This window comes from Oncorhynchus masou, chromosome 18, assembly GCF_036934945.1.
Source record: "Oncorhynchus masou masou isolate Uvic2021 chromosome 18, UVic_Omas_1.1, whole genome shotgun sequence".
Lineage (NCBI taxonomy): Eukaryota > Metazoa > Chordata > Actinopteri > Salmoniformes > Salmonidae > Oncorhynchus > Oncorhynchus masou.
Window position 1 is genome coordinate 13,221,393 of NC_088229.1, and position 19,956 is coordinate 13,241,348.

Genomic DNA, 19,956 nt, shown 5'->3' on the forward strand with positions numbered 1-19,956 from the left:
GTGCTATAGTTTCTAAACGGTTCACCCTATATGATGAAAATACCCTCAGATTAAAGCCGACACTCTGCACTTTAACCGCATATTAATTGTATAATTTCCAATCCAAAGTGCTGGAGTACAGAGCCGAAACAACACATCATGTGTCACTGTCTCAATACTTTTAGAGCTCACTGTATGAGACAGACTGCTTCATAGTGAATTGAAAACTCACCCTCAAACTACTGAAAGTGGAAGGACGAAAACAAAACATTGACATTTCTATTGGGGAGCTAAAACAGTTTGTGCTTACGCTTATGGTTGTTCAAAAAGTAAAACCGTTACAAATTGCATATGAATATAGAGTTTAACATAATGGTTTTCAGTATTTGTTGTTTTTTTAGGAGTTTTTTTATGAGACAACCCACATTTTCACAGTAATATAGTTGCTGATTATTAGTGGAGTGGAGGAAGTGCTGTCAAGTCAACACTAACATGTTGACCATATGTCACAGCTGAATGATATTCATGAAAAGGAAATGTGGAACTCACCCTTTCCTGAAGTGTTACCAAAATGTAATCTAAAAGAAGCAAATATTATTTTTGTATTTTGAAATGGGGTTGTACAAAATGTAAAATTGTGTTCTTCTGATCAACATTTAAAATCTGAGGTTATCTGATACTAGAAAACATTGGTTCTCATCTCTGTTGATGGAGTCCCCCCCATGCAAATATTACAGTGAGGGGAAAAAAGTATTTGATCCCCTGCTGATTTTGTATGTTTGCCCACTGACAAAGAAATGATCAGTCTATAATTTTAATGGTAGGTTTATTTGAACAGTGAGAGACAGAGTAACAACCAAAAAATCCAGAAAAACAGATGTCAAAAATGTTATGAATTGATTTGCATTTTAATGAGGGAAATAAGTATTTGACCCCCTCTCAATCCGAAAGATTTCTGGCTCCCAGGTGTCTTTTATACAGGTAACAAGCTGAGATTAGGAGCACACTCTTAAAGGGAGTGCTCCTGATCTCAGTTTGTTACCTGTATAAAAGACACCTGTCCACAGAAGCAATCAATCAATCAGATTCCAAACACTCCACCATGGCCAAGACCAAAGAGCTCTCCAAGGAAATCAGGGACAAGATTGTAGACCTACACCAGGCTGGAATGGGCTACAAGACCATCGCCAAGCAGCTTGGTGAGAAGGTGACAACAGTTGGTGCAATTATTTGCAAATGGAAGAAACACAAAAGAACTGTGCATGATCTCACCTCGTGGAGTTGCAATGATCATGAGAACAGTGAGGAATCAGCCCAGAACTACATGGGAGGATCTTGTCAATAATCTCAAGGCAGCTGGGACCATAGTCACCAAGAAACCAATTGGTAACACACTACGCCATGAAGGACTGAAATCCTGCAGCGCCCGCAAGGTCCCCCTGCTCAAGAAAGCACATATACATGCCCGTCTGAAGTTTGCCAATGAACATCTGAATGATTCAGAGGACAACTGGGTGAAAGTGTTGTGGTCAGATGAGACCAAAATGGAGCTCTTTGGCATCAACTCAACTCGCCGTATTTGGAGGAGGAGGAATTCTGCCTACGACCCCAAGAACACCATCCCCACCGTCAAACATGGAGGTGGAAACATTATGCTCTGGGGGTGTTTTTCTGCTAAGGGGACAGGACAACTTCACCGCATCAAAGGGACGATGGATGGGGCCATGTACCGCCAAATCTTGGGTGAGAACGTCCTTCTCTCAGCCAGGCCATTGAAAATGGGTCGTGGATGGGTATTCCAGCATGACAATGACCCAAAACACACGGCCAAGGCAACAAAGGAGTGGCTCAAGAAGAAGCACATTAAGGTCCTGGAGTGGCCTAGCCAGTCTCCAGACCTTAATCCCATAGAAAATCTGTGGAGGGAGCTGAAGGTTCGAGTTGCCAAACGTCAGCCTCGAAACCCTAATGACTTGGAGAAGATCTGCAAAGAGGAGTGGGACAAAATCCCTCCTGAGATGTGTGCAAACCTGGTGGCCAATTACAAGAAACGTCTGACCTCTGTGATTGCCAACAAAGGTTTTGCCACCAAGTACTAAGTCATGTTTTGAGGGGTCAAATACTTATTTCCCTCATTAAAATGCAAATCAATTTATAACATTTTTGACGTGTTTTTCTGGATTTTTTGGTCGTTATTCTGTCTCTCACTGTTCAAATAAACCTACCATTAAAATGATAGACTGAACATTTCTTTGTCAGTGGGCAAATGTACAAAATCAGCAGGAGATCAAATACTTTTCCCCCTCACTGTATGTTCATGTTAGACTATGTGTTGAAACAGAGCTACATCATGTTTCAATTACGAGAGGTTTTGTCAGCGTGGATATAATCATAGGGATATCTCAACTTGTTTTATCTCTATGGTAATATTGTCTTACATTTCACATCTTGACTCACTGGACAAACAACAACACATTATCAAGGGGCAGGCCTAGACTATCTATAGGCCATTAGGATCTTCTATATGACACATATTTGAGTGTCCAGATATTACACTAGATTCGGAACCAATGATTTATAAAGATATTTAAACAGAAAAAAACATATAAATAAAACGTATGTTGCTGGTGATTTAGCCTCTGTAAAATGTTAACTAATTTAATTGTTGATTTTATTTATGTTTTGTAACTAATCAAAATAAATGGTGTTAAACATCAAACTGTTAATGGGCATTTTGTTGCTTATTCTATTGGACCCACACACACCTGTCCTCAATTTCCCCAGTCTTGTCATTATATGGTTGAAATAATGTATTTTATTACAGACCTTGGTGGATAGGGTGTAATAGATGCTTGTTAGGGTTATTACAGTTGAATGATTACTTCCCTGTAATGTAAATATTGTTTCATTTTGTCGGCCTACATCACAGATTATCCATTATATTGAACAGACACTGTAGAGGCCGCTCCAACAATGAAAATAAATGTCTTCAAAAATGGAAGGCATTTGGGAGGAGGTCAAATCAAGAGGGACTATTCCAGCCAATGACAGGGCAGATACGCGTGTGAACCTGTCAACAACAGGCACAACGGTGTCCACTAGTTCCCACAAGCACAAAGTCAAAATGGGCTATATCGTAAGTATTCATGAAAACAAAAATGTGCTTTTTGGTCTTAATTTACGATTAGGGTTAGCCATAAGTTTAGCAGTGTGGTTAAGGTTAGATTTAAAAGCACATTTTAAGCGGATACATTGTGGAAGTAGGCGGGGTTTTACTTTGTGGCTGTGTTAACTAGTGACAACCAGGACAGGCGGGGTTTTACTTTGTGGCTGTGTTAACTAGTGACAACCAGGACCAACTCCGTTTTTCTCAAAGTTGCCGGGATATCACATATCCTATTTATATCGATACACTCATAACAACCTAATCATTACGAAACGTATATTCAATTAAATAAGCCACACGTAGCAAATAAGCCATTACATTTTTTGTTAACCAAATTCGAGACTCACTCATTGACCTCCATACAAAAATTAATCACCCAAGTTAGCGAAAAAACGCCACCTGCTGGAGTAGACTGTTTTCGGGACCAGTTATGCCGCTCGCTTCGCCTCTTCCTCTCTGCCTACATTTGAAGGCCCGCTACTAGCGCAACGTTATTGTTATTTCAACTGCAGACAGTCTCTTTGCGAGTGATTTGAAATGCCGTTGCTCCATCACAAATGTCTTTATGTTTTAGTTGTTTATAGTAACATTGCTCATGTAGTTGTATTTTAATCTATTCAAACCCTGCAATATATATTTGGTGACAAACTACACACCTGGACATAATTTGTGGCAAAAAAACCTATGCAGTAACGGAATTTTTAAAATACTTTTCGCTGCATAATAAGGCCTCATCGATCCTCGGCCTTTCGTACGGATTTTAACCGATTTCGAATGCTTGGCCGGCGGCCTCTGCAGCAACCAGACAATTCAAATCCCGGTAAGAAATGATTTCGGACCGATTTTCTGAACGTGCAACTTACATACAGCTACTCCAAAACTTTTAGTTGTTGTTGTCATGAACGAATGTGAAATACTAGATATTAAACTATCTAGATTAATACAAATTTATCCGATGTTTAGTTAACGCGTTACCTAGTTAGGTTGCATACGTTAGCCAACGGTGGCTAGCCTTTTTCTGCTAGCAACTAAGTTAGTGAATAAACAGCAGTTATAGTAGCCAAATACTGAAATGTGTTGTCTTGAATTGCAACTAACTAATATATAGCTAGTCATTCAATACAAATTATTACCAGCTTGCTAGCCATCGGTAACGTTAAATTAACTGTACTTTTCGTTTGTTAGCTAACATTAGTTTACATTTCTAGCTAAGTTACTTAAGCCATTATTGTTAGCCAGGGTGCAATCTTTACGTAACGTTTTGTAGCTAAGCTGCTAGCTAATGTTATTTTCCTACCTAGTACTGGCAAGCTAACGTTACTTAGCCAATAATGATGTTTGTCTGATTTTTAATTAAGATGTGAAAGCTGTCAGTTTGCAAGGCCTACCCCCTCCCCATGTTATTATTATTTAGCCAACTTTTGTAGCAACATTGTTTAATATGCATCTTGTTAGCTAGCTATATTTAGCTAATCGGGGGCTAGCTTGCTAGTCAAGACCCACTGCTAGCAAGCCAAGTATAACGTTAGTAGCTAACTAACGAGAAACTTTCTGTTAGTAAGTCTAGCCTATATTTCGTACCCTTAACCTAACACCCAAATCCCTGTATACGTTTTTAACAGATACGTTTGTGCTCTCTTTTCTACCCATTCAACAGGTTCCTGACCATGGCCTGTACAGTGTGACAGGCACCTAGTCCCAGTGAAGTGAGACAACCGTTAACCTGTTACTGGCACTGCCCTGTGCTGCTTCAGTACCCTCACCTTTTTAACTATATATATTAAGCACTCAATGCAACCCTAACGTATTTCCAATTTAGACTATCACGTGTAGTGCTGTCCCATTCTCAGTAGGGCTAACTGTCAGTCAGACACAGAGCAGTGCTAATTCCCATACACTCCCAGTATGGCGTCGGTTCCAGTATACTGCCTGTGTCGCCTACCCTATGATGTCACACGCTTCATGATCGAGTGTGACATCTGTCAAGACTGGTTCCATGGAAGGTAAGTTATATTTCGTTGTCATTGACCTTTACTAATTTCCAACTTTTTACAGTAGGCTAGTTGAGTAAATTGGTTTTGTTTATTGTGTACATTATTGTTTTTTTGTTTAGTTGTGTTGGAGTGGAGGAAGACAAAGCAGCAGAGATTGACCTGTACCACTGCCCCAACTGTCAGGTCACCCATGGGCCCTCTGTCAGTAAGTCCCTCTTGTCACTTTCAATTTGATTTCCAGGCTGTCTTGTTATATTTTACATGCATTTCAGACCTGTTTGAATCTATTGCATCAGGTGTGCTAGTTCTGAATACTTTTAATATGTGGAATGGCTGGGGGTACTCAAGGAGAGGTTTAGTAAACCCAGCTCTACAGGAATGCACATGCCAATACACCTGCCAATACACATGCCAATTCCTCTGAGTCTTTGGCCTTCTGGTCTGCCTTTAGTAGTGTGGTTCTGGTTGTAATCCCAATCTGTTGTTGTCCCCTTTATGTTCTGCAGTGAGAAAGCGGCGTGGAGGAACCAAGCAGGCTGATGCTGGAGCCACTGGAGGAAGAGACACTTCTGGTCGACCGGTAAAGACTGGCACTCCACAGTTTGTCAGTGAACTACGTAGCCGCACCTTCCCAAGGTAAACCTCCCATATTACATTATGTCTATACAGTACATGTTCATTCTCTTCCACACTGTCTTTTTATCTACTATTTACATTTACCTATAATCCCCCCCCAATCTGAGAACCCAATCTGACACCTAAATGAATTCAAGCGTAAAGCTTCTGCTTGCGTACATATATTTGTCTTATTTTTAACTCGGCAGTCTTGGGAAAGGGCTCGTTAGTAAACATTTCAATGTAAAGTCTACACCTGTTGTATTTGGCGCATGTGATCAATAACATTGTAATTAATTTTTATTTGACATACAGTATAGTGTCTCAACTCTATCCGAGTGGTCCAGAATATGGCCTTTTAAATGTGCATTTTGTCTTCAGTTACTGTATCATTGTGGAGTGACACTAATAATTATTTCTAGCTACAGGTCTGCCCTGGTTCCCTCCGTTGAAGTAATAATAATAAGACATTTCATTTGTAAAGTGCTTTTCTCGCTCTGAAGGAGATAACAAATAAAATAGTCATTTTCTATAAAGCTCTGTTTTTAACTGTGCCTTAAACAGGCCAGAAACTCTGCAGCCCTGATAGTGACTGGAAGTGTGTTCCACAGCCAAAGAGTCACGCAACTGAAAGCCCTGTCATCCATATCAAATTGTATTGGTCACATACACATGGTTAGCAGATGTTATTGTGAGTGTAGTGAAATACTTATCCTATTAGATCTGACAGTGCAGCAGTATCTAACAGGTAATATCTAACAATTCCACAACAAAACCTAATACACAATCTAGTAAAGGAATGAGATAAGAATATATAAATGTAAAATATATGGATGAGCAGTGACAGAGCGGCTAAGATGCAATAGATAGCAAAGAATAGATAGTGAAGGATACGTTATATACACATGAGATGAGAAATGTAAGATATGTAAACATTCTTGAAGTGGCATTATTGAAGTGACTAGTGTTCCATTTATTAAAGTGGCCAATGATATGTCTGTAGGTAGGCAGCCACTTCTCTGGTGGATGTTTAACAATCTGATGACATTGACATAGAAGCTGTTTTTCGATCTCTTTGTTCCTGCTTTGATGCACCTGTACTGACCTCGCCTTCTGGATGATAGCGGAGTGAACAGGCAGTGGCTCGGGTGGTTGTCCTTGATCTTTTATGCTTTCCTGTGACATCGGGTGTTGTCGGTGTCCTGAAGGGCAGGTAGTTTGCCCCGGTGATGCGTTGTGCAGACCACACCACCCTCTGGAGAGCCCTGCGATTGTGGGCGGTGTAGTCGCCGTACCAGGCGGTGATACAGCCCAACAGGATGCTCTCAATTGTGCATCTGTAAAAGTTAGTGATTTTTTTCAGGCTCCTGCGGTTGAAGAGACGCTATTGCGTGTGTGTTCAGTGTTCAGTCTGCTGTGAGGCTGCTGAAGGGAGATGGACCTGGATAAACGAAGGGTGTGTGTGGGGTAGGATGAGGTCAGGCAGGTACTTGGATCCAGAGTTGTGGATAGCTTGGTTGGTGTGAACCAGAATTTTAAAGTCAATGCGTGAGCATATGAGGAGCCAGTGGAGGTGTGGGTAGGAAACGTGCAGCACAGTTCTGGACATATTGTAGCCTTAGGCACTAGTCAGATGCGCCAACAAACAGGGCGTTATGATAATCCAGACAGGATGAGATGAAGGCGTTGAGTTGCTCAGCTTCAGGCTGTGACGTCATAGGTCTAACGTGGCAATGTTCTGTAGACGGAAACATAAAACACACTTGATGTTGTAGAATTTTGCATCATAATACCATGACATCCACATTGAGTGTACTGTCAAATTGTGCGCATGTTGATTTTGTCCATCCACACCAAACGCGTTCATGATATAAAAGTTAAAATACCAAACCAACCAACTGTTAACCAGCTATATTAATTTGGGGACAGATCGAAACACATGGACATTTAGCTAGCTTGTTATGGCGGCAATACCAGTTTCTTTAGCTAATCCACTCACTGTACTCATGTGCCAAAGAGACTGGCCTTTGTCAACTTCATATATGAACATTCCATCATTAATGAGCTCGAGGAGAACTGAGGAATTCATCCTGATTCGATAACCCTCACAGTTATCCTCCAATCACACCGATTTATGCAAATATTGGAATTTTTTTCTCCACAAACGCATTGCTATCTGGTTGTTCACATCTAAATTCTCAAACTAAATACATACTGCAATTCCAACCACAAAAACGTCTTAGTTTTTTTTGATTTTTAAGCTTGCTCATTTCAACTTGCCCATCTAACAGCTAAATATTTGTTTTTTACTTTGTTATAAACACTAATTCAATTTGAGGCAACACATGTTGTCATGGAAAATGTTCATGTTATTGCCAACAAGCAATGAGCAACTTTGCTGTAAAATCCAGTGCATATTAAATGTTGAGATTCCCGAAAGGCCAGTCTCTTTTGCACTGGCAAGGAGTGGAATGTTAGCTAAATAGATTGGTACTCAGACTAGCGGTGTTTGCCTATTCTAGTTATTCAATTTCTATATGTCCCTCACGCTCTCCCAATGTGTTTTGTTCAGTGCTGACGAGGTGCTGTTGAAGCCGTCGGGGGCCCAGCTGACTGTGGAGTTCCTGGAGGAGCGTTCCTTCAGTGTTCCCGTGATGGTCCTCAGGAGGGACGGCTTGGGCATGAGCCTTCCCCCGGGGAACTTCGGAGTCAATGACGTAGAGCACTATATTGGTAATCCTCCCTGTTTTTAGGGCCATTTTGGTTTTACATGCCATTATTTTGATATGTGGTGGTTTTTACCCACATAATTAAATAGAACACTGAGTTATTCTCTGCTATGGTACCATTACCTACCTTAGTTGCATGTATACATGATTTATTTTACCTTTATTTAACTAGGCAAGTCAGTTAACAACACATTTTTATTTTCAATGACTGCCTAGGAACAGTGGGTTTGCTGCCTTGTTCAGGGGCAGAACGACAGATTTTTACCTTGTCAACTCGGGGATTCGATCTTGCAACCTTTCGGTTACCACTAGGCTACCTGCCGACCCATGCACTGACTAGAAGTTACCCTGGATAATAGCATCTGCTTAATGATTGAAATGTCAATGTAAACCTCCCACAGTACACCTGCTCTTCCACTAGTCACATCAATGACATTTCATTACCATGGGAGATGTGACCTAGTGTAGGTTATCAGAGTAACCTAATGTCTGATCTCCCGCAACACTTTTTCGTTGAAGTTGTATATGATCATGGTTAGGGCTGTGGCGGGCATGAAATTTCTTTAGCCGGTGATTGTCAAGAAAATAACTGCAGGTCTCACGGTAGTTGACCGTAAATTAACGTAAACGTATTTAGCTTCTCCTGGCTTCCACGCAAAGCCTGCAAGCTACTGATGCAGACCTTTGGAACATCTACATTTAAAAAGTCTTAATACATCCATGTTATATAGCCTACACATCACAGCCATTATTTATTTTAGACAGGTCTAAAGAAACACGATATGAAGAAAATGTAGTCTATTTCAGAAGAAATGAATAGCATACTATGCGTTGTCCTTATGTTAGGCCCTGATCTGTCTATGCCATATGGCTGTGGGCAACACTAGTTCATTTAGCTGTCAAGATTTGCTTAGAATTCCATGGCATTATTTTCTATGTTATAGTATGAAGAATGCAATTGAACATAGCTGAATAAAATAGAAAGGATATTTTCTCCAAACAAATTCTGAGTGCACACTAATCTGTTGAGCGGTTATTTATGTAACTTTAGTTGTGATACAAATGTTGGGCTTAATATTTAGATGTTTAATACATTCTAAGGCTGCATAATGCAACTCTAATGATGATTTGAAAAAGTCGCATGAGCTCTGCTCTGTTTTTTGCACAGGCTGTACATACTTCATCAGTCTCTCATTCACAATTTGACAAGTATTTGATAATTCCTTGAATTTCCTGGCGGCATCCCCCTGTGTGGCTGTAATGCCCCCTAACCCATGCCTTTTGAGGTCAGTGGCCATTGTGCCCTGGGCTGAATATAATAATTATAATTCCTTTCTCCCAGCTGCATGCTCCAGAGCACCTCACTCAAATTTTATTTGTATCTTTTACATTTTACCTTTATTTAACTAGGCAAGTCAGTTAAAACACTTCTTGACGCTACCAATCCCTGTTGCAGGATAATTTTTGTCTGCAACCGCTGAATAGCATAGTGCAACAGTCAAATAATATTACTAGAAAATATAAGTGCAATATTTTGAAACACAGCTTAGCCTTTTGTTAATCACCCTGTCGTCTCAGATTTTGAAATTATGCTTTACAGCGAAAGCAATCCAAGCGTTTGCGTAAGTTTATCGATAGCCTTGCATAGCATTATGTACACTTAGCATCAGGAATTTTGGTCACGAAAAGCAATCAAATTAACCGCTTACCTTTGATCTTCAAATGTTTTCACTCACGAGACTCCCAGTTACACAGCAAATGTTCCATTTGTTCCATAAAGATTATTTTTATACCCAAAATACAGACGTTTGTTTGTCGTGTTATGTTCAGAAATCCACAGGAAAGAGCGGTCACGACAACGCAGACGGAAATTCCAAATAATCTTCATAATGTCCACAGAAACATGGCAAACTTGTTTTATAATCATTCCTCAGGTAGTTTTAATATATATATATATATATATTCGATAATATATCAACCGAGTGTGTAGCTTTTTCCATAACAGCGGGTGGAACACTGGCCGCTTCACTCAATTGCGTACCATCTCATTCTGAGAGCCCCCACCTCTCCACTTACGCAATGTGATCCTTCACTCTCATTTTTCAAAATAAAAGCCTGAAACTATTGACACCTCAGGGAAGCCACAAAAAAAGGAATCTGGTTGATATCCCTTTAAATGGAGGACAGGCCTGCATAGGAACACAGAGGTTTCAAAATAAGAGGCTCTTCCTGATTGGATTATCCTCAGGCTTTCACCTGCAATATCAGTTCTGTTATACCCACAGACAATATTTTTACAGTTTTGGAAGCTTTAGAGTGTTTTCTATCCTAAGCTGTCAATTATATGCATATTCTAGCATCTGGTCATGAGAAATAGGCCGTTTACTTTGGGAACGTTATTTTTCCAAACATAAAAATAGTGCCCCCTAGCTTCAAGAGGTTTTAAGAACAAATTCTTATTTTCAATGACGGCCTAGGAACAGTGGGTTAACTGCCTGTTCATGGGCAGAACGGCAGATTTGTACATTGTCAGCTCGGGGGTTTGAACTTGCAACCTTCCAGTTAATAGACCAACACTCTAGCCACTAGGCTACCCTGCCGCCCCAAATGTCTCTCCGTTACGTGATTGGGTCTTTTCTCACAGGCTACAAGTGAAGACGGGACACATCAGGGACGCAACTGCGCGAATCCCATTCCGAGGCGCATATTGAAGATATTGGAAAAACTGTCCACAAATACTTTTCGTGAGCCAACAAGACGAGTAGGCCTAACGAACAGCAAAGCACTAGCCTATGTCAATCTACTATCCCCTAAAGTACAAAAGTCGACCTATTCTGTGCGAGAAATAAATATTCCAGATATGGTCTGGAACAGTTGTGGGATGTGATAGATCCCAAATCAATGCAACCACTACCATCAAACCAACTTTTTTAAGCAATGAGGCTAACACAACAGACCAGAATGTTTTAGCTGGTACTCAGTGTAGGTTATCTGAGTATGTAACCTGGTGTTGATAAACTAATAGGCTATTTCTTTACATTGTAAGCGCAGCAATGCGCACATGGCAGTAGGCTATAAGTGTGAATGTTCCATTAGCGGGATAACTTCATTCTCAAAAGTGACCGCAAATGCCATTATGCATATAATGATTTTATTAGAAAGGTGCATTTTTATGGTGAAAATGATCTTCCCCAAACTAGAAACTCACGCGCTGCGTATATATATGCCAATTAGGCTCTACACAGGTTGAAAAGCTAATTAATGTGCTTCATTTTGAGAAGTTATTTGGCCACTTTAGTTGTGATGTTAACCTTATTAAAACATATAGGCCTATGGGCTAGACTACATGAGGTGTGATACTAACCTTATTAAAACATATAGGTCTATGGGCTAGACTACATGAGGTGTGATACTAACCTTATTAAAACATATAGGCCTATGGGCTAGACTACATGAGGTGTGATACTAACCTTATTAAAACATATAGGCCTATGGGCTAGACTATATGAGGTGTGATACTAACCTTATTAAAACATATAGGCCTATAGGCTAGACTACATGAGGTGTGATACTAACCTTATTAAAACATATAGGCCTATGGGCTAGACTACATGAGGTGTGATACTAACCTTATTAAAACATATAGGCCTATAGGCTAGACTACACGAGGTGTGATACTAACCTTATTAAAACATATAGGCCTATGGACTAGACTACATGAGGTGTGATACTAACCTTATTAAAACATATAGGCCTATGGGCTAGACTACATGAGGTGTGATACTAACCTTATTAAAACATATAGGCCTATGGGCTAGACTACATGAGGCGTGTGACTATGATTTAAAAAAGTCTCAAAAAAAGGCATGAGTTTCTTACCTTACTGCACACAAGCTGGGCATCATTCAGTGATAGGCTAATAGTGTCACCCTTCAGACTATTCTTGATTTAACCGTGTCTTTACATACACTAAGTAATATGTGTAAAATTTGTTTTGATTTAGAATGGCCATTATCATGCACCTGTATCAAAACAGGGGCAGCAGAAAAAAATGTCATGTAATCTATGCAGGACGCTTTTCTCATGGTTCAATTTCATGCCAGCCAGGTAGGCTATACTCCTGTTGTAAAGAGAAGCAATGTGCTTAATATTAGGAAAATTGAGAAATAAATAAATACATACATACATACATGCATACATACAGTAGGCCTAGCCTATAGAAAGCTGATGGCATCCTCTTTTTAATAGAGGCCATCACTCTGTTTTTGCACATAATTCCGTAGCCTATAGAAATGTTGCGTAACATGAGCTCATGGGCTCTCATGAAGTGTTTGATTAGATTTTCAGTTACATTTGCATTGATGTCAGAGTGATTAGAGGGACAATAGAGTACTGAGTACCAGGCAGTTAGAAAGTTTGGTAGGCTTCTAATGACCATCAGCAGCATGAAATCAAATGTATTGGTCACATACACGTGTTTAGCGTCAGACCTTGGAGAAGCCTAATTACCGTGACTAAACGGTCACGTTGAATTTGACTGCCACCATGACTCGTGACCGCTGGTGTGGCGGTAATACGCTCACCGAAACAGCACTGATCACTATAGGATAATAAAGTCTGGGGAGCAGCAAGATGTGATTATGTGTTGATTGCGTGTTGTCTGTAGGTCCAGACAGGGTGATTGATGTGATTGACGTGTCTCGCCAAGCTGACCTGAAGATGTGTCTAGGGGACTTTGTGGAGTACTACAACAGCCCCAACAGAGACCGGGTCCTCAATGTCATCAGCCTGGAGTTCTCTGAGACCAGGTACACTGCTTGTTCTTAGGTCACTTCGATCCACTCATTGGTTGGTATTGGTCTTTAGGGGTCTTCCGGTCCACTCATTGGTTGGTATTGGTCTTTAGGGGTCTTCCGGTCCACTCATTGGTTGGTATTGGTCTTTAGGGGTCTTCCGGTCCACTCATTGGTTGGTATTGGTCTTTAGGGGTCTTCCGGTCCAGTCATTGGTTGGTATTGGTCTTTAGGGGTCTTCCGGTCCACTCATTGGTTGGTATTGGTCTTTAGGGGTCTTCCGGTCCACTCATTGGTTGGTATTGGTCTTTAGGGGTCTTCCGGTTCACTCATTGGTTGGTATTGGTCTTTAGGGGTATTCCGGTCCACTCATTGGTTGGTATTGGTCTTTAGGGGTCTTCCGGTTCACTCATTGGTTGGTATTGGTCTTTAGGGGTCTTCCGGTCCACTCATTGGTTGGTATTGGTCTTTAGGGGTCTTCTGGTTCACTCATTGGTTGGTATTGGTCTTTAGGGGTCTTCCGGTCCACTCATTGGTTGGTATTGGTCTTTAGGGGACTTCCGGTCCACTCATTGGCTGGTATTGGTCTTTAGGGGTCTTCCGGTCCACTCATTGGTTGGTATTGGTCTTTAGGGGTCTTCCGGTCCACTCATTGGTTGGTATTGGTCTTTAGGGGTCTTCGGTCCACTCATTGGTTGGTATTTGTCTCTAGGGGTCTTCCGGTCCACTCATTGGTTGGTATTGGTCTTTAGGGGTCTTCCGGTCCACTCATTGGTTGGTATTGGTCTTTAGGGGTCTTCCGGTCCACTCATTGGTTGGTATTGGTCTTTAGGGGTCGTCCGGTCCACTCATTGGTTGGTATTTTTCTTTAGGGGTCTTCCGGTCCACTCACTGGTTGGTATTGGTCTTTAGGGGTCTTCTGGTCCACTCATTGGTTGGTATTGGTCTTTAGGGGTCTTCCGGTCCACTCATTGGTTGGTATTGGTCTTTAGGGGTCTTCCGGTCCACTCATTGGTTGGTATTGGTCTTTAGGGGTCTGTCTTGTCACCAGTACATCAGGTGGTTGATCAAAAGTTAAATTTTCCCAGAGCCATACTGAGTGTAAGAAATTACTTGGCATAATAATTGTTTCTGCAGAAAATATTTTAATTATGTTGTAAAATTTGGTGTTTTAAATATACAAAATGTCAATGTTCTGTACCAGGCTGTCCAATCTGGTGGAGACTCCAAAGATAGTAAGGAAGCTATCGTGGGTAGAGAACCTGTGGCCTGAGGAGTCAGTGTTTGAGCGGCCCAACGTCCAGAAGTACTGCCTCATGGGGGTCAAAGACAGCTACACAGACTTCCACATCGACTTCGGAGGCACCTCTGTCTGGTACCATGTACTACGGGTAAGAAGAGCGCCGTTATGGGACAATTGGGGGCCAGATTGTGAAAAGGGACAGTTGGCACTACGCAATCTTCCTGCTGTGCTGACATGCACAATTGGATAGTTATACAGTGAGACTCTTACCTCCCTCACTAGCTTTAAGCACCAGCTGTCAGAGCAGCTCACAGATCACTGCACCTGTACATAGCTCATCTGTAAATAGCCCATCCAATCTACCTCGTCCCCATTCTGTTATATCTTGTTCCTTTGCACCCCAGTATCTCAACTTGCACATTCATCTTCTGCACTCCTACCAGTCCAGTGTTTAATTGCTAGATTTTAATTACTTTGCCACCATGGCCTATGTATTGCCTTACCTCTCTTATCCTACGTTATTTGCACATGTTGTGTATCGATTTTTCTACTGTATTATTGATTGTATGTTTGTTTATTCCATGTGTAACTCTGTTGTATGTGTCGAACTGCTTTGCTTTATCTTGGCCAGGTTACAGTTGCAAATGAGAACTTGTTCTCAACGAGCCTACCTGGTTAAATAAAGGTGAAATAACAAATACATAACATTAAAAATACCTGCTCTTTTCATGAGACTGACCAGGTGAAAGCCATGATCCCTTAATGATGGTACTTGTTAAATCCACTTCAATCAGTGTAGATGATGAAGGGGAGGAGACAGGTTAAAGAAGGCTTTTTAACCCTTGAGGCAATTGAGACATGAATTGTGTATGTGTGCCATTCAGAGGATGAATGGGCAAGACAAAAACATTTAAGTGCCTTTTGAAAAGTTATGGTCAGTAGATGCCAGGCGTAGGACAGTTGCAGTGACCGTATTACCGCCACACCGGCAGTCACGAGTCATGACCACAGTCAAATTCCCTGTGACTGTTGGTCAAGATAATCCCAGTCCAAAACTGAAAATGAAAGCCACTGATTTGTAGCCTACCAAACCTGCTAATGGCCTGGGACTCTGCACTCTATTGTTCCTCTAATCACTCTCTAAACCAGTGGTCCCCTACCGGTTGATCTCCAAGCCATTCCTAGTTGATCACCAAACATTTCTGTGAAAAACCCAACAATAATGCCTTGTCTTCCTATTTGTTTGGAGCTGTTGACTCTGTTGACACTTGATTCTGCAGCCCTAGTGCCTGACTATTAAAGGCCCACTGCACTACTTTTGAAAATATTTTTTCCCCCCAAAAAACTATATTAATATTATTTTTTTTCATTCTGATTTCAGAACCCTCAGCCACCCTACTTCCCAAGGCTATGCTGATGTTATTATTTGTGGCTTGCCTTTTTTAATATCAAGTAACATGAGACTTCCTCATGTAATTTCTCTCCTGTTCTATTGATTTTCTTATCTTCCTAGTTGTTGTATCTTTATATCTTTCTAAGTTTCTAACAGAGATGGAGTTGCAACCTAAAATTAGGAAGGTGTTCCTGTTTGGCATACTCACTATAGAGGTGTTATGGGAGATTGAACATTTAAATGTATTTTATCCATTACTGCCTTTACGTTGTTCATAATTGTACGTGCTGTGTCTGCCTGATGGATGAAAATGAGCTCTGCTGCTAACATGCTGGCCAGACAGGCACTGTGCATGGGTCTGCATTAGAGGTCGAACGATTTATGAATTTTCAACACCGATACTGACTTTGCCAATGCTGATTTATAAAAATGGATTAAATTGTTTTAATGTATTTGTAATAATGGCAATTACAACAAAACTGAATGAACACTTATTTTAACTTAATATAATACATCAATAAAATCAATTTAGCCTCCAAATAAATAATGAAACATGTTCAATTTGGTTTAAATAATGCAAAAACAAAGTGTTGGAGAAGTAAAAGTGCAATATGTGCCATGTAAGAAAGCTAACGTTTAAGTTCCTTGCTCAGAACATGAGAACATATGAAAGCTGGTGGTTCCTTTTAACATGAGTCTTCAATATTCCCAGGTAAGAAGTTTTAGGTTCTAGTTATTATAGGACAATTTCTCTCTATACGATTTGTATTTCATATACCTTTGACTATTGGATGTTCTTATATGCACTTTATTGCCAGTGTAACAGTATAGCTTCCGTCCCTCTCATCGCCCCTACCTGGGCTCGAACCAGGAACACATCAACAACAGCCACCCTCGAAGCAGCGTTACCCATCGCTCCACAAAAGCCGCGGCACTTGCAGAGCAAGGGGAACAACCACTCCAAGTCTGAGTGAGTGACGTTTGAAACAATATTAGCGCACACCCCGCTAACAAGCTAGCCATTTCACATCGGTTACACCAGCCTCATCTCGGGAGTTGATAGGCTTGAAGTCATAAACAGCTCAATGCTTGAAGCACAGCGACGGGCTGCTGGCAAAACGCACAAAGTGCTGTTTGAATGTATGCTTACGAGCCTGCTGGTGCCTACCATCGCTCAGTCAGACTGCTCTATCAAATCATAGACTTAATTATAACATAATAACACACAGAAATACGAGCCTTTGGTCATTAATATGGTCGAATCCGGAAACTATCATCTCGAAAACAAGATGTTTTATTTTTTGAGTGAAATACGGAACTGTTCCGTATTTTATCTAATGGGTGGCATCCAGTCTAAATATTCCTGTTACATTGCACAACCTTCAATGTTATGTCATAATTATGTAAACTTCAGGCAAATTAGGCGGCCCAAACTGTTGCATATACACTGACTCTGTGTAACAGTACTCTTCTTGCGCTGTGTACAATCAGTCATCGACACGGAACTCCAATATGTAGCACCAGTCATGTAGCTTTATTCTGTTAGGAACGGCACAAAATTGCACGTCATGCAATGCACGTCTCACCATCCAACTCTGCACTCACGCACTGTATAAAATATATGAACCCCCCCCCCACCAGACACAGTAAGTTGCTAGCTAGTACTGGCGGGAATTCTTTACAACAAAATGCACAACAAATATTCTCCAAAAACCGCTGCATCTTATATGTGATGTTCGAATAACATTTACAAACTATTTTATATAAATTGTACATTTAAATCATTGAGTATAAGAAACTTTTGATGTACATCCCCCTGGTTTGGTGCTTGTTACTGGGACGATTCTAACTGGAACATCCCCCCCACGCAAGCTACGCAAACCAGCCAATAAGATGCCATGTTGAGTAGGTGAAGGCAAGACAAACTCAAACCAAAAACCCATTGGCTTAACAATAAAGTGGCAAGGGGAATCACCAATATAACCCTGTTACATCTGCGTGCAATGAACGCAAGAGAAGTGACACAATTTCACCTGGTTAATATTGCCTGCTAACCTGGATTTCTTTTAGCAAAATATGCAGGTTTAAAAATATATACTTCTGTGTATTGATTTTAAGTCATTGATGTTTATGGTTAGGTACAGTCGTGCAACGATTATGCTTTTTTCGCAAATGCGCTTTGCGAAAAAAAGTTGTCTCTCTTTGTTAGGAATAAATAGTCTTCACAGAGTTTGCAACGAGCCAGGTTAGCAGGCAATATTAACTAAATACGCAGGTTAAAAAATATATACTTGTGTATGGATTTTAAGTAAGGCATTAATGTTTATGGTTAGGTACACATTGGAGCAAGACAGTTATACGCACCGAATCGATTATATGCAACGCAGGACACGCTAGATAAACTAGTAATATCATCAACCATGTGTAGTTATAACTAGTGATTTATGTTTTGTTTTTTTGTATGATAAGTTTAATGCTATCTAGCAACTTACCATGGCTTCTTACTGCATTCGAGTAACAGGAAGTCTCCTCGTGGAGTGCAATGTAATCAGGTGGTTAGAGCGTTGGACTAGTTAACTTTAAGGTTGCAAGATTGAATCCCTGAGCTGACAAGGTAAAAATCTGTCATTCTGCCCCTGAACAAGGCAGTTAACCCACCGTTCCTAGGCTGTCATTGAAACTAAGAATGTGTTCTTAACTGACTTGCCTAGTTAAATAAAGAATAAATAAAGGTGTAAAAAGAAAAAGATAACGGTGTCCAAAAATATCAATTTCCGATTTGTTATGAACTTGAAATCAGCCCTAATTAATCGGCCATTCCGATTAAATCGGTCGACCTCTAGTCTGCATGTTGATTTTGTCAATCTGCACCAGACGTGTTAAAATACCAAAACCAACTGTTAACCAGCTATATTAATTTGGGGACAGGTCGAAACACATGGACATTTACCTGGCTTGTTGTTGCTAACACATTTATCTTTGGAGATAACCATTGGGTTGTTATTTTACTTGGATTGCATATGGTCTTTTTTTTAGCTGGAACTTTGTAGAAGTTTTTATCCATGTTGAGTCATACAAAATCATTTGTTCTCTACTCCGATAAAAAGGGGAAACCTAGTTCATTTTTAGTTTGTTTTCATTGATAAGTTCATCCTTCTTCTGTGGATTTTATATGGCAGTTGGCAACCTACTTTAATGTGCATTACCGCCACCAACTGGAGTGTGGATCTTTCAATCACCACCGTGGGTATGAGTAAATGGGAGAGGCGGGACTTGCAGCACATCAAGCATCTGAAATGGAACCAAGTTCTTTGTTAGTGCCAGGCTATGCAGACTCAGGCTATGCAGACTCAGGCTATGCAGACTCCCACGAGCAGTTTGGATGAAATTATTATATCAAATGTATGTGTACATTTTATTTTGCAACTATCGCGTACGCAACGTGGCCAGTCTGATCAGCATGCAAAGCTTACGTTCATGTGGAATAAAATGTTGATCAACTGAAAGGTTGATTTAATAAGCACTGTTCGATAAATGTCTGTCTCTCTCTCAGGGTGAGAAGATCTTCTACCTGATCTCCCCCACGCCGGCCAACCTGGCCCTGTTTGAGCGCTGGAGCTCCTCGTCCAATCAGAACGAGATGTTTTTCGGGGACCAGGTGGACATGTGCTACAAGTGTTCCGTCAAACAAGGAAACACGCTCTTCATCCCAACAGGTATTCGCCCTCGCTCTTCATCCCAACAGGTATTCAGTGTTTTCAGAAGTTTCTCAGGTCTAAATCAGTCTCTGATTAGAGGGCAATGATGAAAACACAGTGGAACTGGCTTTGAGTTCCAAAGTTGAGTTTGAGGGGTGTAGAGTACATCCATGTAGTGTACTATTAGGTACACCCATCTGGTACCGGGTTGGAACACCCTCCTTTGCCTCCAAAACAGCCTGAATTATTTGGAGAATGGATTTTACAAGCTGGGAACGTCCTACAGGGATGTTTGTCCATGCTGACGCAATGTCATCCATGGACTCATGCTGCTTACACCAAATCC

General features: G+C 40.8%; 1 protein-coding gene across 2 annotated transcripts in view; it reads left to right on the forward strand.

The window, feature by feature from the left end:
- The first annotated feature begins 3,547 nt into the window (after positions 1-3,547).
- Positions 3,548-19,956, forward strand: part of LOC135504001 (histone lysine demethylase PHF8-like) — a 30,708-nt gene continuing 14,299 nt past the window's right edge. Inside the window, exons 1-8 of one of the 2 annotated variants that reach the window (XM_064922239.1) lie at positions 3,548-3,965; positions 4,803-5,148; positions 5,259-5,344; positions 5,637-5,775; positions 8,327-8,487; positions 13,150-13,291; positions 14,481-14,667; positions 19,466-19,628. In XM_064922239.1, the coding sequence (XP_064778311.1) occupies positions 5,051-5,148; positions 5,259-5,344; positions 5,637-5,775; positions 8,327-8,487; positions 13,150-13,291; positions 14,481-14,667; positions 19,466-19,628 (976 nt within the window). In that variant the 5' untranslated portion in view covers positions 3,548-3,965; positions 4,803-5,050. The remainder of the gene's footprint in view (positions 3,966-4,802; positions 5,149-5,258; positions 5,345-5,636; positions 5,776-8,326; positions 8,488-13,149; positions 13,292-14,480; positions 14,668-19,465; positions 19,629-19,956) is intronic. The other variant, XM_064922240.1, reaches the window with a different exon arrangement.